General features: G+C 29.7%; 1 protein-coding gene across 1 annotated transcript; it reads left to right on the top strand.

Annotated features, from left to right (window-relative positions):
• The first annotated feature begins 2,118 nt into the window (after positions 1–2,118).
• Positions 2,119–7,740, top strand: LOC114389601 (ankyrin-3-like). Its single transcript, XM_028350303.1, has 4 exons — positions 2,119–2,582; positions 4,391–4,666; positions 5,252–5,389; positions 5,837–7,740. The coding sequence occupies exons 1-4, from the start codon at positions 2,283–2,285 to the stop codon at positions 7,382–7,384; spliced, it is 2,262 nt and encodes a 753-aa protein (XP_028206104.1). The 5' UTR covers positions 2,119–2,282; the 3' UTR covers positions 7,385–7,740.
• The last annotated feature ends 10,328 nt before the right edge of the window (positions 7,741–18,068 follow it).

Genomic DNA, 18,068 nt, shown 5'->3' with positions numbered 1-18,068 from the left:
AGGACTAAAAGGTAATTAAAATATAAATTATTGGAACTAAAAAGATCACTTTCAAACTATAAATATTAAAAAAAAATTAAAATACAAACTATAAAGACTAAAAAGATTACTTTTAAATTATAGGGACTAAAAAATAATTAAAATGTAAACTATCGGGACTAAAAAAAGTCACTTTCAAATTATAGGGACTAAAATGTGCGAATCGTGAAACTATAGGAACTAAATGTGTAATTTAACCTAAAAGTTACCTCAAGGATTAACATAAAACACAAGACTTTATTAAAATCACAAGTGTTGAAACTATAAAATATGATTGAACGACCAAACATTTGAACTTAGAAAGTTGATTCTTTGCTTAGCAAAGCTATTAGTTACATTCGAGCTTAATTGTATATTCTCTCTTTTAGATATTTGAATATTGTATTCATTCAAATTGTCGTTTAGAAAGTCATGTTGACTTATTGATCGAAGAATACTTAGTTGTTCTTAATTTTAATAGGAGATTAAGGATATATCAAAAGTGACTTAGATAATACTTGTTGTACCAGAAATGACATGTTAGGTTACTTGCTTGTTTTGATTAGTTGTACTTTTTCAGGAGAATTGTACATAGCTCAAGGTTAAACAAACTAGTATAAATCGTATTTTTATCTTATTCTTTTTTATTTAACTTATATTTTCTTGATCATATTTCTACACATTTAGACGCACAAGTCTTTTATTAAAAACATTTGTGAAAACTATTTATACTAGAATGGACGGTAGTTACAAACACTATCTCATTAACATTGTTTTTCATATTTGTTGGACCCACATTAAGAATTTATTTTAAACATCTCATTTTGTAAAGAAAATTAATTTTTTGTCTAATACATTATTCAAAAGGACAGCTTATATTAAATATCTCACAAGATTGAGAGTTTGATTGCCACCCTCTACACTTTGATATTTTTTCTTCAATTTTCACATGTTGCATCTTATGTGACTCTTTATGTTAGACATGAATGTTATTAAAGCAAAATTCATTAAATATTTAATAAAAGAAGGACAAAAAAAACTAAAATCAAACAAGTGTGATAATATAGACTTTGTTGTACAATCAAAACCTAGTGACCAAATTTGCACAATTATAATATCTAAGGGATCAAAAGTATAATTAAATTTATTTATTTTATTAACTTCACATTCTTATTAATCTTTAAATATAAAAAATTTTAATAAAAATAAAGTAAAAAAAGTTAAATTATATTAAAATAATTGAAAAGGACAGCTTAAAAATATTAAAAAAGAATAAATGAAAGTTATAAAAAAATATATAAAATTAGAAGAATGAAAAAAATTACATGTTTACATGTTACAAGACAATAATATACTCTTTCCTCGGAGGATAGTATAATACACTTCTGTAATCCGTAGACCGTAGTTATATTTATTTTTATTTAATCTTGTTAACTATTACTCTTAAGATATTGATTAAAAGATTAAAATGAAAAAATAATATTTACTATGAAAATCATAAAAGAGTCTAAACAAAATTATAAATCATTTAATTTTAGGTATCCCATTAAATAGGATATATCATAAGAGAATAATTATCTTATGTGAAAGTAAAAATGATCAATTTCAACTTTTAGATTAAAATAAAATATTAAAATTAAAAATCAAAAATTAATTTAAGTCTAAATCATCACCATCTTGATTCTTATCATGACGATGGTTATGTTGGTTGTGACAACAATAACAGAAATCTCGTTGATGACCAACACGATCAAGATGATGGTGATGGTAAAAGTAAGAGTGACAATAATCATGGTGATGATAACACTAAATACAGATGATGGTAGTAATAAGTTTAAGATATCTTAAAATGAGTTAAATTAAATATTTTAATGTTTACTTTTCATTTTTAATCTAATGTTAAGATTCATCATTCTCATTTTTTTAATAAAATAACTATTATTATATGATACGTCTTCTCTTATTAATTTTTTTTTTTTATGATTTCTTAACCAAATATCAGAAGAACACTTAACGTTTTAGTGGCTTTTGTTTAGCGGTAGTTATTCCATTCAAGTATAAATAGTAAATATCCACGCACTCCCTTCTTCTCTGTGTCTCCCCCCTATCGCGCTCACTTCTTTCAACTTCTCTCGAGTCTCGAGTCTTCTTCTTCAAAGAGAAAAAAGAGAGATTTTCACTTTTTGATACGAGCGCATGCTCCCTCTCACCCTAACCACCTAATAAAACTAAGTTGAGACCTCCACCTTCGCCACCGCCGCCCAATGACGGTGTTCTCGGCCAAGCAGGTGTTCCCGGTTAACTACGAGGCCGAAGTGTCGCAGCGCCTCCTCGAAGCCTCCCACTCCGGCGATCTCCCCTTGGCGTTCCGCTGCATTGCCGATCCCTCCGTCGACGTCAACTTCGCCGGCGCCGTCACTCTCAAGACCGCCTCCACCGACCTCCTCCTCCTCCCAGAGTCCCCCAGCCAACTCCGCCTCGACTTCCAGGAATTCGTCTCCGACGTCTCGCCGCTTTTCCTCGCCGTCCACGCCGACCACGCTGCCCTCGTCAAGAAGTTACTGGTAATTAACAATGCCGTCGTCGCGGTCGCTCGTTTAGCGATCCGCGCTTTCGGTTTCAAACGAGGAATGCCAGCGACATTCTCTTTCAAACACTCTGATTAAATGAGAAGTAATTATTTCAACAAATTTTAACCAATCACGTAGACAAGACAGTGTTAGAAAGAAAGTCTTAGAGAAAAAGTGTTGCCGGCATTTCTCTTAAACTGTTTTATCAATTTTCCTTTTCGGATTTCTCTGATTCCGAGTTCTTCGATTTCAACGATTCAAATGGGCTTCGTCCTTCTTCTTTTTTTTCTTTCTAAAATAATATATGCAGATTCGTTGATTTTGAACTGTTTTGTTATTTGCTCAACTCGTGGAACGTGTGTTTTAACCGTCAAATTTCAACTTGCGAGATCACTGTGTTTTTAATTCGAGTTTTATCTGTTCCTAAATTGAATTTCGAGTTCAAAAAAAAAAAATACTACTATTCGCGCTGTTCATTTTTGAAACGGAAGTGGATTTCGTCTGGGAGAAGGAAAAAGTAGCATTGAAGTAGTAACGTTGATTTTGAATTTTTGAAACCCGTTCGCGTTTTCATTGGACGAGTTTTCGCTGTGGTTGGTCCCCACTTCACTTTTCTCCGTCGTTGTCACTGTATACAACTGTTCTACATTCATATCTGTCCATTTTCCTTTGTCATTCTTCCTGAATCTGAATCTAAATCTAAAGAGAGACAGAGAAATACTCGAGTGTCAAGTCTTAGAATCTTACAAGTGAGGTTTTCCTCACTTATATATTTAAATTTGACTTTACTTTTAGTTAACGTGAGATTTGGATTTTTTTTAATACTGTCAAACACTTCTTAAACTTGTGCATAAACAATAATGATAGATAATCCTTTTTTTGATTAATCTTAAATATGAAACTTGTCCGATATCAAGCATGTATCCAAAACGATGTACAGTTTTGGGGTTTTTTTGAAGCGACAAAGAAAATGAATATTGCGATTCGTAAGGCTTTCAAATCACTCTAAGCTTGCGATGAAATGACACGTTCCATTTTATTCCAGAGGAAAATATTTCAGTGTCTGTCATTTTTTTTCCTCTTCATGCCACCCAGAAACAGGACCTGCATAAAAGGAAGAAAAGTACTCTACTGCGTTAAAAAAATAGTTTATCCCCTAATTTTTACGACATAGTAAAAAATTCTTGAGAGCACTAGATGAAGACATGTTTGATGTTTATTTTCATAATTATATATATTTTTTCCCCTTTTGGTAGCAAGCTTGTCTTGCACTCGTGTCTTGTGTGCCCCATACTGACCCCGACCATTGGACATTGCAATTTACGCTTGATACTTCCCTCCCTCCTGAGGCCCCACCCACACACAAAAAAACCTTTTTTTGTTGATTGATTTTGTTCACTTTTATCTTCTATTTCACTTTGCCTTGTCGCATAATCTTTTGTTCCCCTTCGTTTCTGTATCTCTGTGGATTTAATCTTGAGCTAATTCATAACAGGATTAGTTACTAGAAAATTAATGAAAAATGATTGAAGTATGGAAGGCACTGTGTCGCAAGAGTATTCGAAATTCCTGATTTCTTACTTTATCTGTGTTGTAATATTCCTATGGTCCTACCTTACCTTCCAACACCTTGAACTTAAGTGAAGAAATAAAATAAATACATGTAGAGATTTTGTCAGGGTGGTTTAGTATATTTTTAGGAATTTTTTAAAAATAATTTAAAAAATAAACAGTTATTTCTTAAGAACAGTCTAATTAAACATGCAAAACAATATTGAATGTTTTTTCTTCTTCAATGGCAGAGTGTGGGAGCTGATGTAAACCAGAAGCTCTTCAGAGGCTTTGCAACAACTGCAGCAGTGAGGGAGGGTCACTTTAACATTCTTGAGATCTTACTTAAAGCAGGGGCATCGCAACCAGCATGTGAAGAAGCTCTTATAGAGGCAAGTTGTCATGGCCAAGCAAGGTGTGTGGAACTGCTCATGAACTCTGATTTGATCCGACCTCATGTTGCTGTACATGCTCTAGTGACTGCAAGCTGCAGGGGGCTTGTTGATGTGGTCGAGACGCTCATAAAGGTGTGTTATGCTCTGCTGCAGCATAGTTCTAGAGATTCTATAATTGAACCACTGAACATAGATATAAATTAGTACTATTGTAGCATTTGCTATAGTTTGATCAGTATTATACTAAGCATTAAGAAGATAGGACCTCTGGAGTTACTTGCCTAACCCCTAACATGATGTTCTTTTAAACCCAAAGGACATTGACTTTATCATGGACATCTTTTGTTATGTACTATTGCTAGTGTATATGATTTGGATGCTATATGCTACAATCTGATAATGTTTCTCCCTCCTGCTCTCTCTATATTCAGAAAACTTTCATGTATTTGCCATGCTAGTTGGTTTTCCATAAAATTTCCTCAAACATTTCACATGTCCTTTTGCAAGAGGAAACATCTAGTATGTATTTTCTTCTTCCTGGATTCTAACTGACTGGTTCCCATCATATATTCTGAGTCGCCATCTTAGTATTTAGCTGCCAGTCTCCAAGGGAAACTAAATAAACCTATGCTTGTACTCAGTTTTTTACTGGTACTTTTTAGTTACGGTTTATGGTTAATTGAATATGCTAAACTTGGGATTTTTTTCGAATGGCAGTGTGGTGTGGATGCAAGTGCAACAGACCGGGTGCTTTTACAGTCACTTAAGCCTTCTCTCCACACAAATGTGGATTGTACTGCACTTGTTGCTTCTGTAATTCATAGGCAGGTCCCTGTTGTTGATTTGCTATTGCAGGTAATCTTTACCATTGCCCCTTTCAAACTTTTGATTATTGTTACAATTTTGTTTAGTGCATGAGAATATTTCATATCTCTGCCCTGTCCTAGTTTTTGCACCCCATTGTATTCAAAATAATTTGCATAAAGCTATAATGAATTATGTAAGAAGCCATGTGACTTTATGGCATGAAATACTTTGTTAATGCTGAAGATTATGGTCATTGGATCAAAGGTAGTAGTGACTTCTTTTAATGATATTCAACAGGTTTCTGCAGTGGCACAACTATCTACAAAAGAATAAAGCAAAATAAGATTTTCATGGTTAAATTAGTGTTTTAACTTTGATGGGTTTATTCTGCTGATAGTGACATATTGCAGTATTGGATTTACCTTTTCACTTTCAAGATTTTATTGTCAATGTGAAATGAACCTCACCAAGACTTTTCTTACAAATGAACTACAGAATGGTGTTAGGTTAGACTTTCGGGTGAGGCTTGGAGCATGGTCATGGGACACTTCTACTGGTGAAGAGCTTCGTGTTGGTGCTGGGCTGGGAGAATCTTATGGCATAACCTGGTGTGCAGTCGAGTATTTTGAGAAAAATGGTGCTATACTACGTTTGCTCCTGCAACATGTCTCCTCCAAACCTCACCGTGGAAGGACCCTTCTACATCATGCTATACTCTGTGGCAATGTTGAGGCTGTCAAGGTGCTCTTAGAATGTGGTGCGGATGTGGAAGCCCCAGTTAAAACTACCAGCAAGACTCATTTCCTGCCTATACACATGGCATCCCGGAAAGGCTTACCAACAATTATTCAAGGGCTTATTGATTTTGGTTGTGATTTGAACTCCACAACAGACTCTGGTGAGACAGCTTTGATGATCTGTGCAAAATATAAGCAAGAGGAGTGTCTCAAAGTACTAACAATGGCTGGGGCTGATTTTGGCTTGGTGAATACTGCTGGTCAATCTGCAAGTTCGATCGCTGAGTCAAACAAGTGGTCACTGGGTTTCCAACAAGCAGTGTTGGATACAATCAAAAGAGGCAAGATACCTGAATCCAGCAACACTACTTCCTTTTCGCCTTTCATATTTGTAGCTCAAGTCGGAGATACTGAAGCATTGAAAATTGTCATTGAATCTGGAGAATTTAATCTTGACTATCAAGACGATAGTGGTTTCTCTGCAGTTATGCATGCTGCTTCAAAGGGCCATGTGGACTGTTTTCGATTGCTGGTATATGCGGGAGCTGATGTAAAGTTGTGCAATAAATCTGGTGAAACAGCAATAACCCTATCTGAAATGAATCAGAACTGTGATTTATTCGAAAAGGTCATGCTTGAGTTTGAGCTTGAAAAGGGCAATATCAATGCTGGTGGATTCTACGCATTACATCGCGCAGCTCGTCGTGGTGACTTGGATGCTGTTACATTGCTTACCAGCAAAGGTTATGATGTCAATGCCCCTGATGGAGAGGACTACACTCCACTCATGTTAGCAGCAAGGGAAGGCCATGCATCCATTTGTGAGCTTCTAATTTCATATGGTGCTAATTGTAATGCCAAAAACGCTCGAGGGGAAACTGCGCTTTTACTCGCAAGGAAATTCACAGGAGGGAAAAACTATGCAGAGGCTGTTATACTAGATGAACTCGCTCGTAAATTGGTATTAGGTGGTGCCTATGTTCTGAAGCACACTAAAGGTGGTAAGGGCTCTCCCCATGGGAAACAAATGCAAATGTTGGGCTCTGCCGGTGTGCTGTGTTGGGGGAAGTCAAGCCGGAGAAATGTGGTTTGCTGTGAGGCAGAGTTGGGGCCAAGCTCAACATTACACCGAAATAGGTACAAGAAAGGTGATGCAGATGAACCTGGAATGTTTAGGGTGCTTACTGGCAAGAGCAGGGAAGTGCATTTTGTGTGTGATGGAGGGTTAGAAGTTGCTGAGCTTTGGGTGAGAGGTATTAAACTAGTAACCAAAGAGGCTAATTTTCTTAAGCAGAGATCAGTCTAAGTAGTACTGTTAGTGTTGATATGGTAGGATGTATAGGTGTTTGGAGTAGTACTTCATCTCGAAGTATTTATAGCTGTTTTTTACTTTAAAGATTTTGATCTCTCAACGGTTGTACATCCTTTTTTGGAGGTTAGGGAAACTGAAAACTGGAAAGCAGTGTTGCTTCTCTTGCTTGTACCGGTAGGTCTCAGTGGATCCAATTCACTTCAGAAATTAGCATCAGGTAATTGACAGACCTGGATCCTCTCAACGGGGGTGTTTGGTAGACAATTTTTTTCTTTTACGAGAATTTGGAAACTAGAATTCTAATGTTTGATATGTAATTAATAATGATTAAAAAAATTGTTATGAAACTATGATTGTCCGTAATCAATTTTAATTCACCTCCCCGCAAAAATATCCCTAAGGAGGGAGGCAGGAATTAAACTTTTTCAAGTGAAAGGAAAAATTTTAATTACGTACTATACATGAATTTTTAATTGCTTTGAACATATTAAAGCTAGCAAACATATTTATTCATTTCAAGAAATTAAGATTTTCAAGGATCAACTTTCTCATTAATCATCATGATTATTTTAGGAATCGACTTTTTTAGAAATCATGGTTTTTGGATATGAAAATGTCTCCTCAATGTCTCTCTACTTTTTTATTTTATTTTTCCATAATTTATTTCTCTCTGTTCATTGTGTGCATGCTCTTCATTTTATTTTGTGCTGGAAAGGCAAGAGAGGATCCAATCACGGCAAATGACATATCTCTAGGTCAAAATGGCCTATTCCAATCCACTAGGTCTTGGTCTACATGAACTAAGGCTAAAAAAATTCTTTTAAAAAGCGGGGGAATGTACTTTAGAAAATAAAATGCAGTAATAACTATTAATTATAAAATCAACTATTGAAATTGTAATTAATTTTAAATTTTGGTAAATATGAATTCAATTTTATCTTAATTTTTATCTGTTAGTTTAATTAACAAATGCGCTTTATAATCTAAAGTGTATCCTTAGCTTTAGAAGTCAAATTCTAAAAAAGAAAATTCTTATGATCAAAACTCCAAAGGCACATGTGATTTTTGGCTTGTGGGTTAGGGAGTAAGGACAATTCACGAGTCTTAAATTTTAAGAAATTGAAAATTTTAATTAATTAGTTTAATACACAAAGTAAGCCTAATCTTTTTATGGGTTGTTTAGCCCATTTTATGGATCATTTAACTTGCTTTCATTATTTTGATAGCTAAATAAATAAATAAAATCAAGAATTTGATAAGAATCCAATTTTTTTTAAGAAAAAGTGCTAGATCATACCATAAATAAGTAAAAGAATCTAACTATCAAAGAAACAAATCGTGTTTACAAGTCAAAAACCGCAAACAAAAACGTTATGACCCCTTTTAGGTATTTTTAAGTTGTATTTTTTTATAATTATAATTTTTTTTAGATTTTAAAAATTAGTTTTAGTTTCTTTCTTTCTTTCTTTCTAGTTTTGAAATAAATTCACTCAAACTTTTATCCCATTAAAATCAGCTAACTGTGTAATATATTTGTGTGGAGGAGGAGAACAATGCTGACAACAATTACAATAATTTTGAGATGGCAGCAATGTTGAAGTGCTAGTGGCAGTGGGGATAACACTAAGGGTTGTCCTCAAATGTAGTTTGAGATTATTTTTTTTCAAGGTTAGAATTTTTTTTTTCATTTTTGTAAAAATAAAAAATATTCACATTTAGTCCCGGTAAATTTTTGAGTAGCTTTTGTTGTCCTTCTAATTTTAAAATCTATTATTTTTTAACTTATGACTTTTAATTTATGTTTCAAAAAAATGATTTTTAAATTAACTGATTTATCTTCTTCAAAATCCATTAAATAACAGCCCCAACAAACTCTAAAAATAATCACACAAACAAACAAAAATAATCCTAAAAAATAGCAGCAACAACAAAATTCATGACAAACAAGTCTTAAGAGAACCGAACCTAATTCAACTTATGTACCAGTATTTAAAAGTCTAACCATATCTTTCATAAAAAAAATAGACAAGTAATTTCATTGAAAATGATACATTTAATTACATTTAATAAACAATATGGTTTTAACAAATTTTCAACAAGTTGAATTAAATTTTTTATTTAATTTATGTCACGTTAAAAAATTACATGAACACAAAGATCACGTCTTAGACCAAAAATATATACACAATATGTATATTTAATTTTTTAATGCAATTTTATTTCTTAAAAATCCTCCCCATTCTCCTTTTCTCTCTATTTTTCTTTTTTATTCTCTTAGACATCATATATTTTTGTTCTTTATTAATATACTAAAAATATATATATACACAATATGTATATTTAATTTTAGTCATTGCATGTGTTTCTTATCTTATTAAAAAAACATTTTGTTATAATAGGTTCATTACAGGTTAATCTCTCACAATTACTTGAAAAGTTAATTAACATGAATTTATGAATATAACATGTTAGAAAGAAAACAAACTAAATATTTTGTACTTTCTTCTTACATCTCATATTTTAATTTAAATTAAAAAAAGATATAAAATGAAAAAACTAACTTATTTATGAAAATAATATAGAAAAACATATGAAAGTGATATCTTATCTTTTATCAAATCTTATTTGATATGATAATTATCTTATAAGATATATAGATAATTAATTAAATCATATTTAATTAATCATCTCATCATATTGCATCTTATTTAATTAAATATATTGCTAATTAATTGTGAACTAAATAAAATAAATTCATTTGCTCTAATTGATTACTCTATGTGTGTCATCCCCTCACTAGTGACAATGATATTATATTATAATATTATAGACAATGATTCGATTTCAATCTTACTACAACCATTTCCACCATGTGACCTTTGTCTCTTTATCCAAATGTCTTGATCAAACATGGAGAAAGAAGTGGGAAGAGTTTGAAGTCCAAGAAGCCTTAGAACATATTTCTAAGGAAGAGAAGAAAGATGAAGAAGATCATTATGAGCCTCAGAATGAGGTGATAATAGTTGATGAAGGTGACCAGGTTGCTCAAAATGAGGAAGTTGGAGCTTAGAATGCTAAAGTTCATAAGGAAGATATCCTACCTTTTGAGAGTGTGGGTGTTGTTGATGCTCAAAACACTAAGTTCTAAACAAGCTCAAAAAGACCGCAATGTGGAGAACATTGTTGATGTATAGGCCAAGCTAAAGACTGTTGATTCCAACTTGGAAAAAGAAGAGATTGAGAAAGAGAAAAAAAGGGAGAAAAACCTTTTGAAAAGGCAGAAAAGGTTGAAGTTACTGGAGAAATTTCTCAAAATGAACTAGAGGCTACAACTGGTGAGAGGATCTCTGTTGGGTGAGTGAAGGATTCCCTTTTCAACATTGAAAACATGAAGAATTTCTTCAACTCTCCTCTCTTTGACACCTCTATGAAGAATGTATTTGGCCTTGTTCCCCTTCATGGTGAACCCTTAACTATTTCTACTCCATTACTTTGTTTCCCCCACGAGTCAACTACTGCAGAACTCTCTAAGGTTCAAAAGGAGGTTCTTGACGCTCGTATTCCCTCTCCTCCATTGTTGTTGAACCTTTTGCTTGGTCAACAAAGACTATTCAGAACTCCATGGAGAAGTAAGTCAAGAATATGTGTTTTGACCAAAAGCTATTATTCTCTAATGTTGATCAACATCAAAGACTCTGAATGAGTTCTTTGAGAGATTCCTCCACCTTTAGGAGTGGATTTTTTACAAAGCTAGACCTGCCTTTATCCTTGAAGTTGCCTCCATGCAACATGAGCCTCCACCACCACCAAGAGCAACCAGTATGCCTTCATTTCCCTCATCCTTAAAAAATCTTTCTCCTAACAAGCATGATTGATAGCCATCCTTTATTCCCCTCTTTTGTTTTTTGCTTGATGACAAAAAGGGAGAAGTTTATGAGAGATTGATGTGGGGAATAGATCAATTTTTTATAGGATCATGTGATTATTTATGTACTTTTTGTTGTTGTTGTTGTTGTTGTTGTTGTTAATATTTCTTTTGTATGATCCTATTGATTAATGAAAGTTGATCTTGATCGAATGGCTATACCTTTTCGTGTATTTGTTTCTAATTTTTGCATTATGTTTGTGTGTTGTTTAAACTCTTAATTCTCATAATGCAAGAATTGAGGGGGAGCTTATTGATATGAAACAAAATTGACGCATACTTCCAAGGGTAGTAAAAATTTAAAGATTCAGAAAAGTATTGGTACCCTTTAAATTTGCTCCTAAGGGTTTGTCATCATAAAAAAAAAAAGAGATTGTTGAATCAACATTCCTTGTTTTAAATATGACAAACTATTAGCAATGAAAATCGTAAGGATGACAGGTTTTATGTGATGACTAACATTTTGCTCAAGTGTTTTAGAGTTAAACTTATTAAGACCCAAATATGTTTATGTGTTCTAAGGTACTAAAAAAAGGTTGTCTTAGACTGATTGTCAAATGTAAAGGTCTCTGAATATCCTTTTAAGCCCATCTACATAATGAATAATGTTTCCCACTAAGTACTTGATTTTGGCAAGGTATAAGACAACAAGGTCTTACATAGAAGACACATCAAAAGACTACAAAAAAGAGCATTCAACATCAAAATAAAGCTACATTATAGTCTACATTAGAATGATGAAGATCTCAACTTTGAAGAGTAAACGTCAGAATGAAGCTTAAAATGATTCTCTTCTGCACCTCAAAGACAACATTAGATCTACCACATGATGTCACACATAAAAAGAGCACATCATAAGACTGAAGTAGGTAGCACCTCACTTTCCATATGCTGCCATACACACTAAGAGAACATCGAAAAATGAATGCTAGCTACATCATAGTCTACATTAGAATGATAAAGATCTTGACTTTAAAGACTAAACTTTAGAATGAAGCTCAAAATGGTTCTCTTTTGCACCTCAAAGACAACATCAGATCTACCATATGCAACCACACATACAAAGAGCACATCATACGACTGAAGTAGATAGCATCTCACTTTCCATATGTTGTCATACACACTGAGAGAACATAAGAAAATGAATGCTAGCTGCATTAGAAGATGCAATCAAGTTGAAAGCTGAAATTATCCATGAAAAGACCTGATGAGTAACATCATAATACAGTCTAACCTTGGACAAAACACTAACACACCAACAAATGTAACTTCACTTAGTTCATATGAAGCAATATACTTCAAAATGTTTTGTGTTATGAAGATGTGTTAAGGTTGGTGAAAATTGTGTTACTTTAGAAAGATATATATCAGTTGACCTTCATCAAAGAGGATCTACTTCAATATGAAACCTTTTTAGCTAACATTAGAATTACCATTCTGATGTACCTTCAAAATGTTCATCAGAAATGTTCCTTAGAATGACCCTGCTAGTTATCATGACAACTATCATTTGTGTCTACTTCCTCTAGAAGTATGTCATTTGAGTGGGCTATACTTCAACGGTCTTCTTTGGAGATTTAAGAGGTCAATAAGGAGCACCATGAAGTTAAGTTAAATCCCTCCAAGTGAGAAAAACTCGAGCCAAGATCTATGTGGGAGAAATCTGTCATTGTTGCTCCAACTTTCTCAATAAAAAATAACCCACTTTTGTAAAAACTTGAAAACTGATAGAAATCTAAGATAAAAGTGAGATAATATAATTTCCTGAGTGAAACCCTCTCGTAAGGAGAAATATGTTTATGTGTTGTCAAAATACAAGGACCTTGTCCTGTTGTAACTAGTGGTGTAGTTGTGGCTAGGTGTGAAGTTCAGTAGGGTAGTAGACATGTTGAATCCAGTGGTTTGGTGGTCCAGCAATGACTAATTGTGTTAGTAAAATCTCATCTTGAAAATGTATTGTGATAATTCTACAATAATGTTTTCAATGAGAAGTACTCTAAAGGTGTTAAGCATGTGGAACTAAGATACTTTGTTGTTAAAGAAAAGTTCAAACAATGAGTGTCAATAAAACGTATTAGAACAAACTTTATTATAGTTGACCTCTAAAGATGGTTATCAAACTCTCGAGTTAACTCGTTAACTCTTACGAGTTTACAAGTTTATTTGTCCTCTACGAGTTAACTCTTGAGTAAACTCTTTTTTTAGTAGACTCTGGGTAAACTCTATAAACTCTAAGTAAACTTGGTAGATTCTCAAGTTTACCACCGAGTCAACAAGTTAACAAGTTAAAAAAATTAGATCAAAATGTAAGTCATTTTTTATTGTTTTCTATCTATTTAGCATTCAATATGCCTACATTTAGCGTGTTATTCTCAAATACAAAATTCTCACCTTTAATAATATCAAACATTTGTTCTCTAATAACATCAAACTCTTGATGAGAATGATGTACCACTATTATAACATCTACAAATTATTGTCTAATGGTGATGTATTATTACTAGACTTGGTTATTTAAATATTTTGAACTTTATGATTTACTGTTTTGTTTTATTATATAATTAAAATATTTAATTACTATGTTATTTATATATATTTTATTATTATTTTATCAAGTAGACTCTTATGAGTCTATGAATCGAGTCTATGAAATTTTCACGATTCTATGTAAACTGTTGAGTTTGATAACCTTGCCTCTAAAGATATTAGAACATATTGTGATAACACTAAGGCTTTGTTTGACAAAAGTAATGGGAAGTTAAAAACTATTTTATTAAATTACAAGTGTTTGGTAAAGTTATATGTTGAAATAATTTAAAAATATAAAGTTATATAAAAGCTAAAACTAGTGCTTTAAAAATGCAACTTCAAGTAGAGTATGAAAAAATGTTAAAAACTAGAAAAAAAAACTTATTTATCCAATACTCAAATAAGTTTTTCATTAATAAAAATTAAAAGTTAACTAAAATATTTTTCTAAACACACTCTTAATATTGTGTATTAAAAAAACACTTAATATTTTTTGTTGAATATTCTTAATGTGATGCATTAAATATTTAATATAAAAGAAAATTTTAAAATATAAAAAATTAATTTAAATATTAAATAAAAAACTATTCCTTGAATTTAATAATAGGTATTAAATATCTAATAAACTATTTCATATTCATACTCCATTAGTCCCGATTATAAATATAAAAAATATTTCATATTTATTATTAAAGAAATTAGTTACCTTCATTGAATTGTATCTTTTTTAATTAAAAATTATTTTTTAGACAAAACTTAATATCAAGATAAAAATGTTTTGTCCTTATTAAATGAAATTTTTTTAAAGGATAGTCTCATTGAATAAGATAAAATTAATTAAAATTTGATTATATTTAAAATCAAGATAAGATATTTTTGTTGCTTATATTCAAGACTGCAAGCAATAATATTTAATAATTAGTATGATATTTAATAAAATACTTCATTCAATTTTTTATTAATCTTTTAAGATTTTTATATAAAAACCAACAAATATAATAATTTTTTTCTATTCTTGTAAAATAATGATTAAGTTTCTATGCTACCCTTGAAAAGAATTATGTTATCCTTTTTATTTTTACTTCCAAATCAATGCATATGAATTAATTAATGAATAAGTGAAAAGTAAAGGTATTAGTGACAAACAGCTAACTCATGTTATCTTAAATTTGAGAATGACAGATAAAATGAAATAATTTTTTCCCTAAAATCTGACCATTAAAATTTAACGGGTAGTATTTGTTACTTTTATCATAACATTTAATGTGGTGTATTAAATATTTAATATTTTAACATTGAATGCTGCGCATTAAATATTTAATATTTTAACATTTAATGTAATGCATAGAATATTTAATATAAAAATTGAAAAAAAACATTATTTAAATATTAAAATATTCCTTATATTTCGTATGGGACAATAATATTTTGACATTTAATATTTTTTTAAAAATATTCAACTAGAATGAATATTTACAATATAAAATTTTATTTAATACTATTCAAAATAATAATAAAAATATAATATGGTGTATTAGATATTTTATAACTTACATAATTAACAACATTCATAATTTAAAAATTCCTCCATTTTATTTTTTTACTTTGAAAACTTCTATATCTAAGGATGAGTTTGTTTGCAAATAAAGATAATGAAAAAAAGAAAAATGAATACTAAAATAATGTTCAACTCATATTTTTACACTCTAATTTAACTCAAAATTTTAATCTCAAATCACTTATTTTTAGTCCTTTAACATATTATATTGATAATGTGTATAAAAATGTCTAATAAATTATTTCATATTCATACTCCATTTGGTCCGATTATAAATACAAAAAATATTTCATATTTATTATTAAAGAAATTAGTTATCTTTAGTAAATTGTGTCATTTTTAATTAAATTTTTTTTAGACAAAACTTAATATCAAGCATAAAAATGTTTTGTCCTTATTAAATGGAGGATATTTTAAAGGATAATTTGATTGAATAAGATAAAGTTACTTAAAATTTGATTATATTTAAGATAAAGTAAGATATTTTTGTTGCTTATATTCAAGGTCGGAATTCAAGGTCGGAATGAATAGTATTAAATAATTTGTATGACATTTAATAAAATATTGCATTCATTTTTTATTAATCTTTTAAGATTTTTACATAAAAACCAACAAGTATAATAATTTTTTTCTATTATTGTAAATTAATGATTAGGTTTCTATGCTACACTTTAAAAGAATTATGTTATCCTTTTTATTTTTACTTCCAAATCAATGCATATCTGAATTAGTTAATGAATAAGTGAAAAGTAAAGGTATTAGTGACAAACAGCTAACTCACGTTATCTTAAATTTGAAAATGCCAGGTAAAATGAAACAATTTTTTTCCCTAAAATCTGACCATTAAAATGGAACGGGGTAGTATTTAATTATTACTTTTATCATAACATTTAATGTGGTGTATTAAATATTTAATATTTTAACATTTAATTCTTCGTATTAAATATTTATTAAAGATTTAACATTTTAAAATTTAATGTACTGTATTGAATATTTAATATAAAAATTGAAAAAAACAGTATTTAAATATTAAACTGTTCCTTATATTTAATATGGGACATTAAATATTTAATATTTTAAAATTAATATGAAGTATTGAATATTTAATATTTTAAAATTTAATGTGTTTTATTAAATATTCAACTAGAATGAATATTTAAAATATAAAATGTTATTTAATACTTTTCAAAATAATAAAAAATATATAATATGGTGTATTAGATATTTTATAACTTATATAATTAAAAATATTCATAATTTAAAAATTCCTCCATTTTATTTTTTTTACTTTGAAAACTTCTATATATAAGAATGAGTTTGTTTGCAAAGAAAGATAATGAAAAAAATAAAAATGAATACTAAAATAATGTACAGCTCATATTTTTACACTCTAATTTAATTAAAAATTTTAATCTCAAATCACTTATTTTTAGCCCTTTTCAAATTACATTGATAACCAGTATAAAATTATCTAATAAACTAATTCATATTCATATTACATCTCGTCCCGATTATAAATATAAAAAAAATATTTCATATTTATTATTAAAGAAATTAGTTTCCTTCATTAAATTGTATTATTTTTAATTAAAAAATATTTTTTTAGACAAAATTTAATATTAAGCATAAAAATGTTTGGTCCTTATCAAAATGAAGGATATTTTAAAGGATAGTCTCAATGAATAAGATAAAGTTAGTTAAAATTTAATTATATTTAAAATAAAGATAAGATATTTTTGTTGATTATAATTAAGGCCGGAAGAAATAATATTTAATAATTTGTATGACATTTAATAAAATACTTCATTCATTTTTTATTAATCTTTTAAGATTTTTACATAAAAACCAACAAATATAATAAATTTTTTCTATTCTTATAAAATAACGATTAGGTTTCTATGCTACCCTTTAAAAGAATTATGTTATCCTTTTTATTTTTATTTCCAAATGAATGCATTAGCTAACTCATGTTACCCCCCCCCCCCCCCCCCCCCTAAAATCTGACTATTAAAATGGAACGAGGTATTATTTATTACTTTTATGATAATATTTAATGTGGTGTATTAAATATTTAATATTTTAACATTGAATGCTGCGTACTAAATATTTAATAAAGATTTAATATTTTAACATTTAATGTACTGCATTGAATATTTAATATAAAAATTGAAAAAAAAAACAGTATTTAAATATTAAACTATTCCTTATATTTAATATGGGACATTAAATATTTAACAAAATATTTAATATTTTTAAATTTAATATGAAGTATTTAATATTTAATATTTTAACATTTAATGTGTTTTATTAAATATTCAACTAGAATGAATATTTAAAATATAAAATGTTATTTAATACTTTTCAAAATAATAAAAAATATATAATATGGTGTATTAGATATTTTTTAAATTATATAATTAACAACATTCATAATTTAAAAATTCCTCCATTTTATTTTTTTACTTTGAAAACTTCTATATCCAAGGATAAATTTGTTTGCAAAGAAAGATAATGAAAAAGAAGAAAAATGAATACTAGTACAACATATATTTTTACACTCTAATTTAATTCAAAATTTGAATCTCAAATCACTTATTTTTAATACTTTAACACATTACATTGATAATCGGTATAAAAATGTCTACTTATTTACAAAGTTACCATCA

The sequence above is a fragment of the Glycine soja genome, chromosome 16 (assembly GCF_004193775.1).
Source record: "Glycine soja cultivar W05 chromosome 16, ASM419377v2, whole genome shotgun sequence".
NCBI lineage: Eukaryota > Viridiplantae > Streptophyta > Magnoliopsida > Fabales > Fabaceae > Glycine > Glycine soja.
This window is presented reverse-complemented; position numbering and strand designations above follow the sequence as displayed.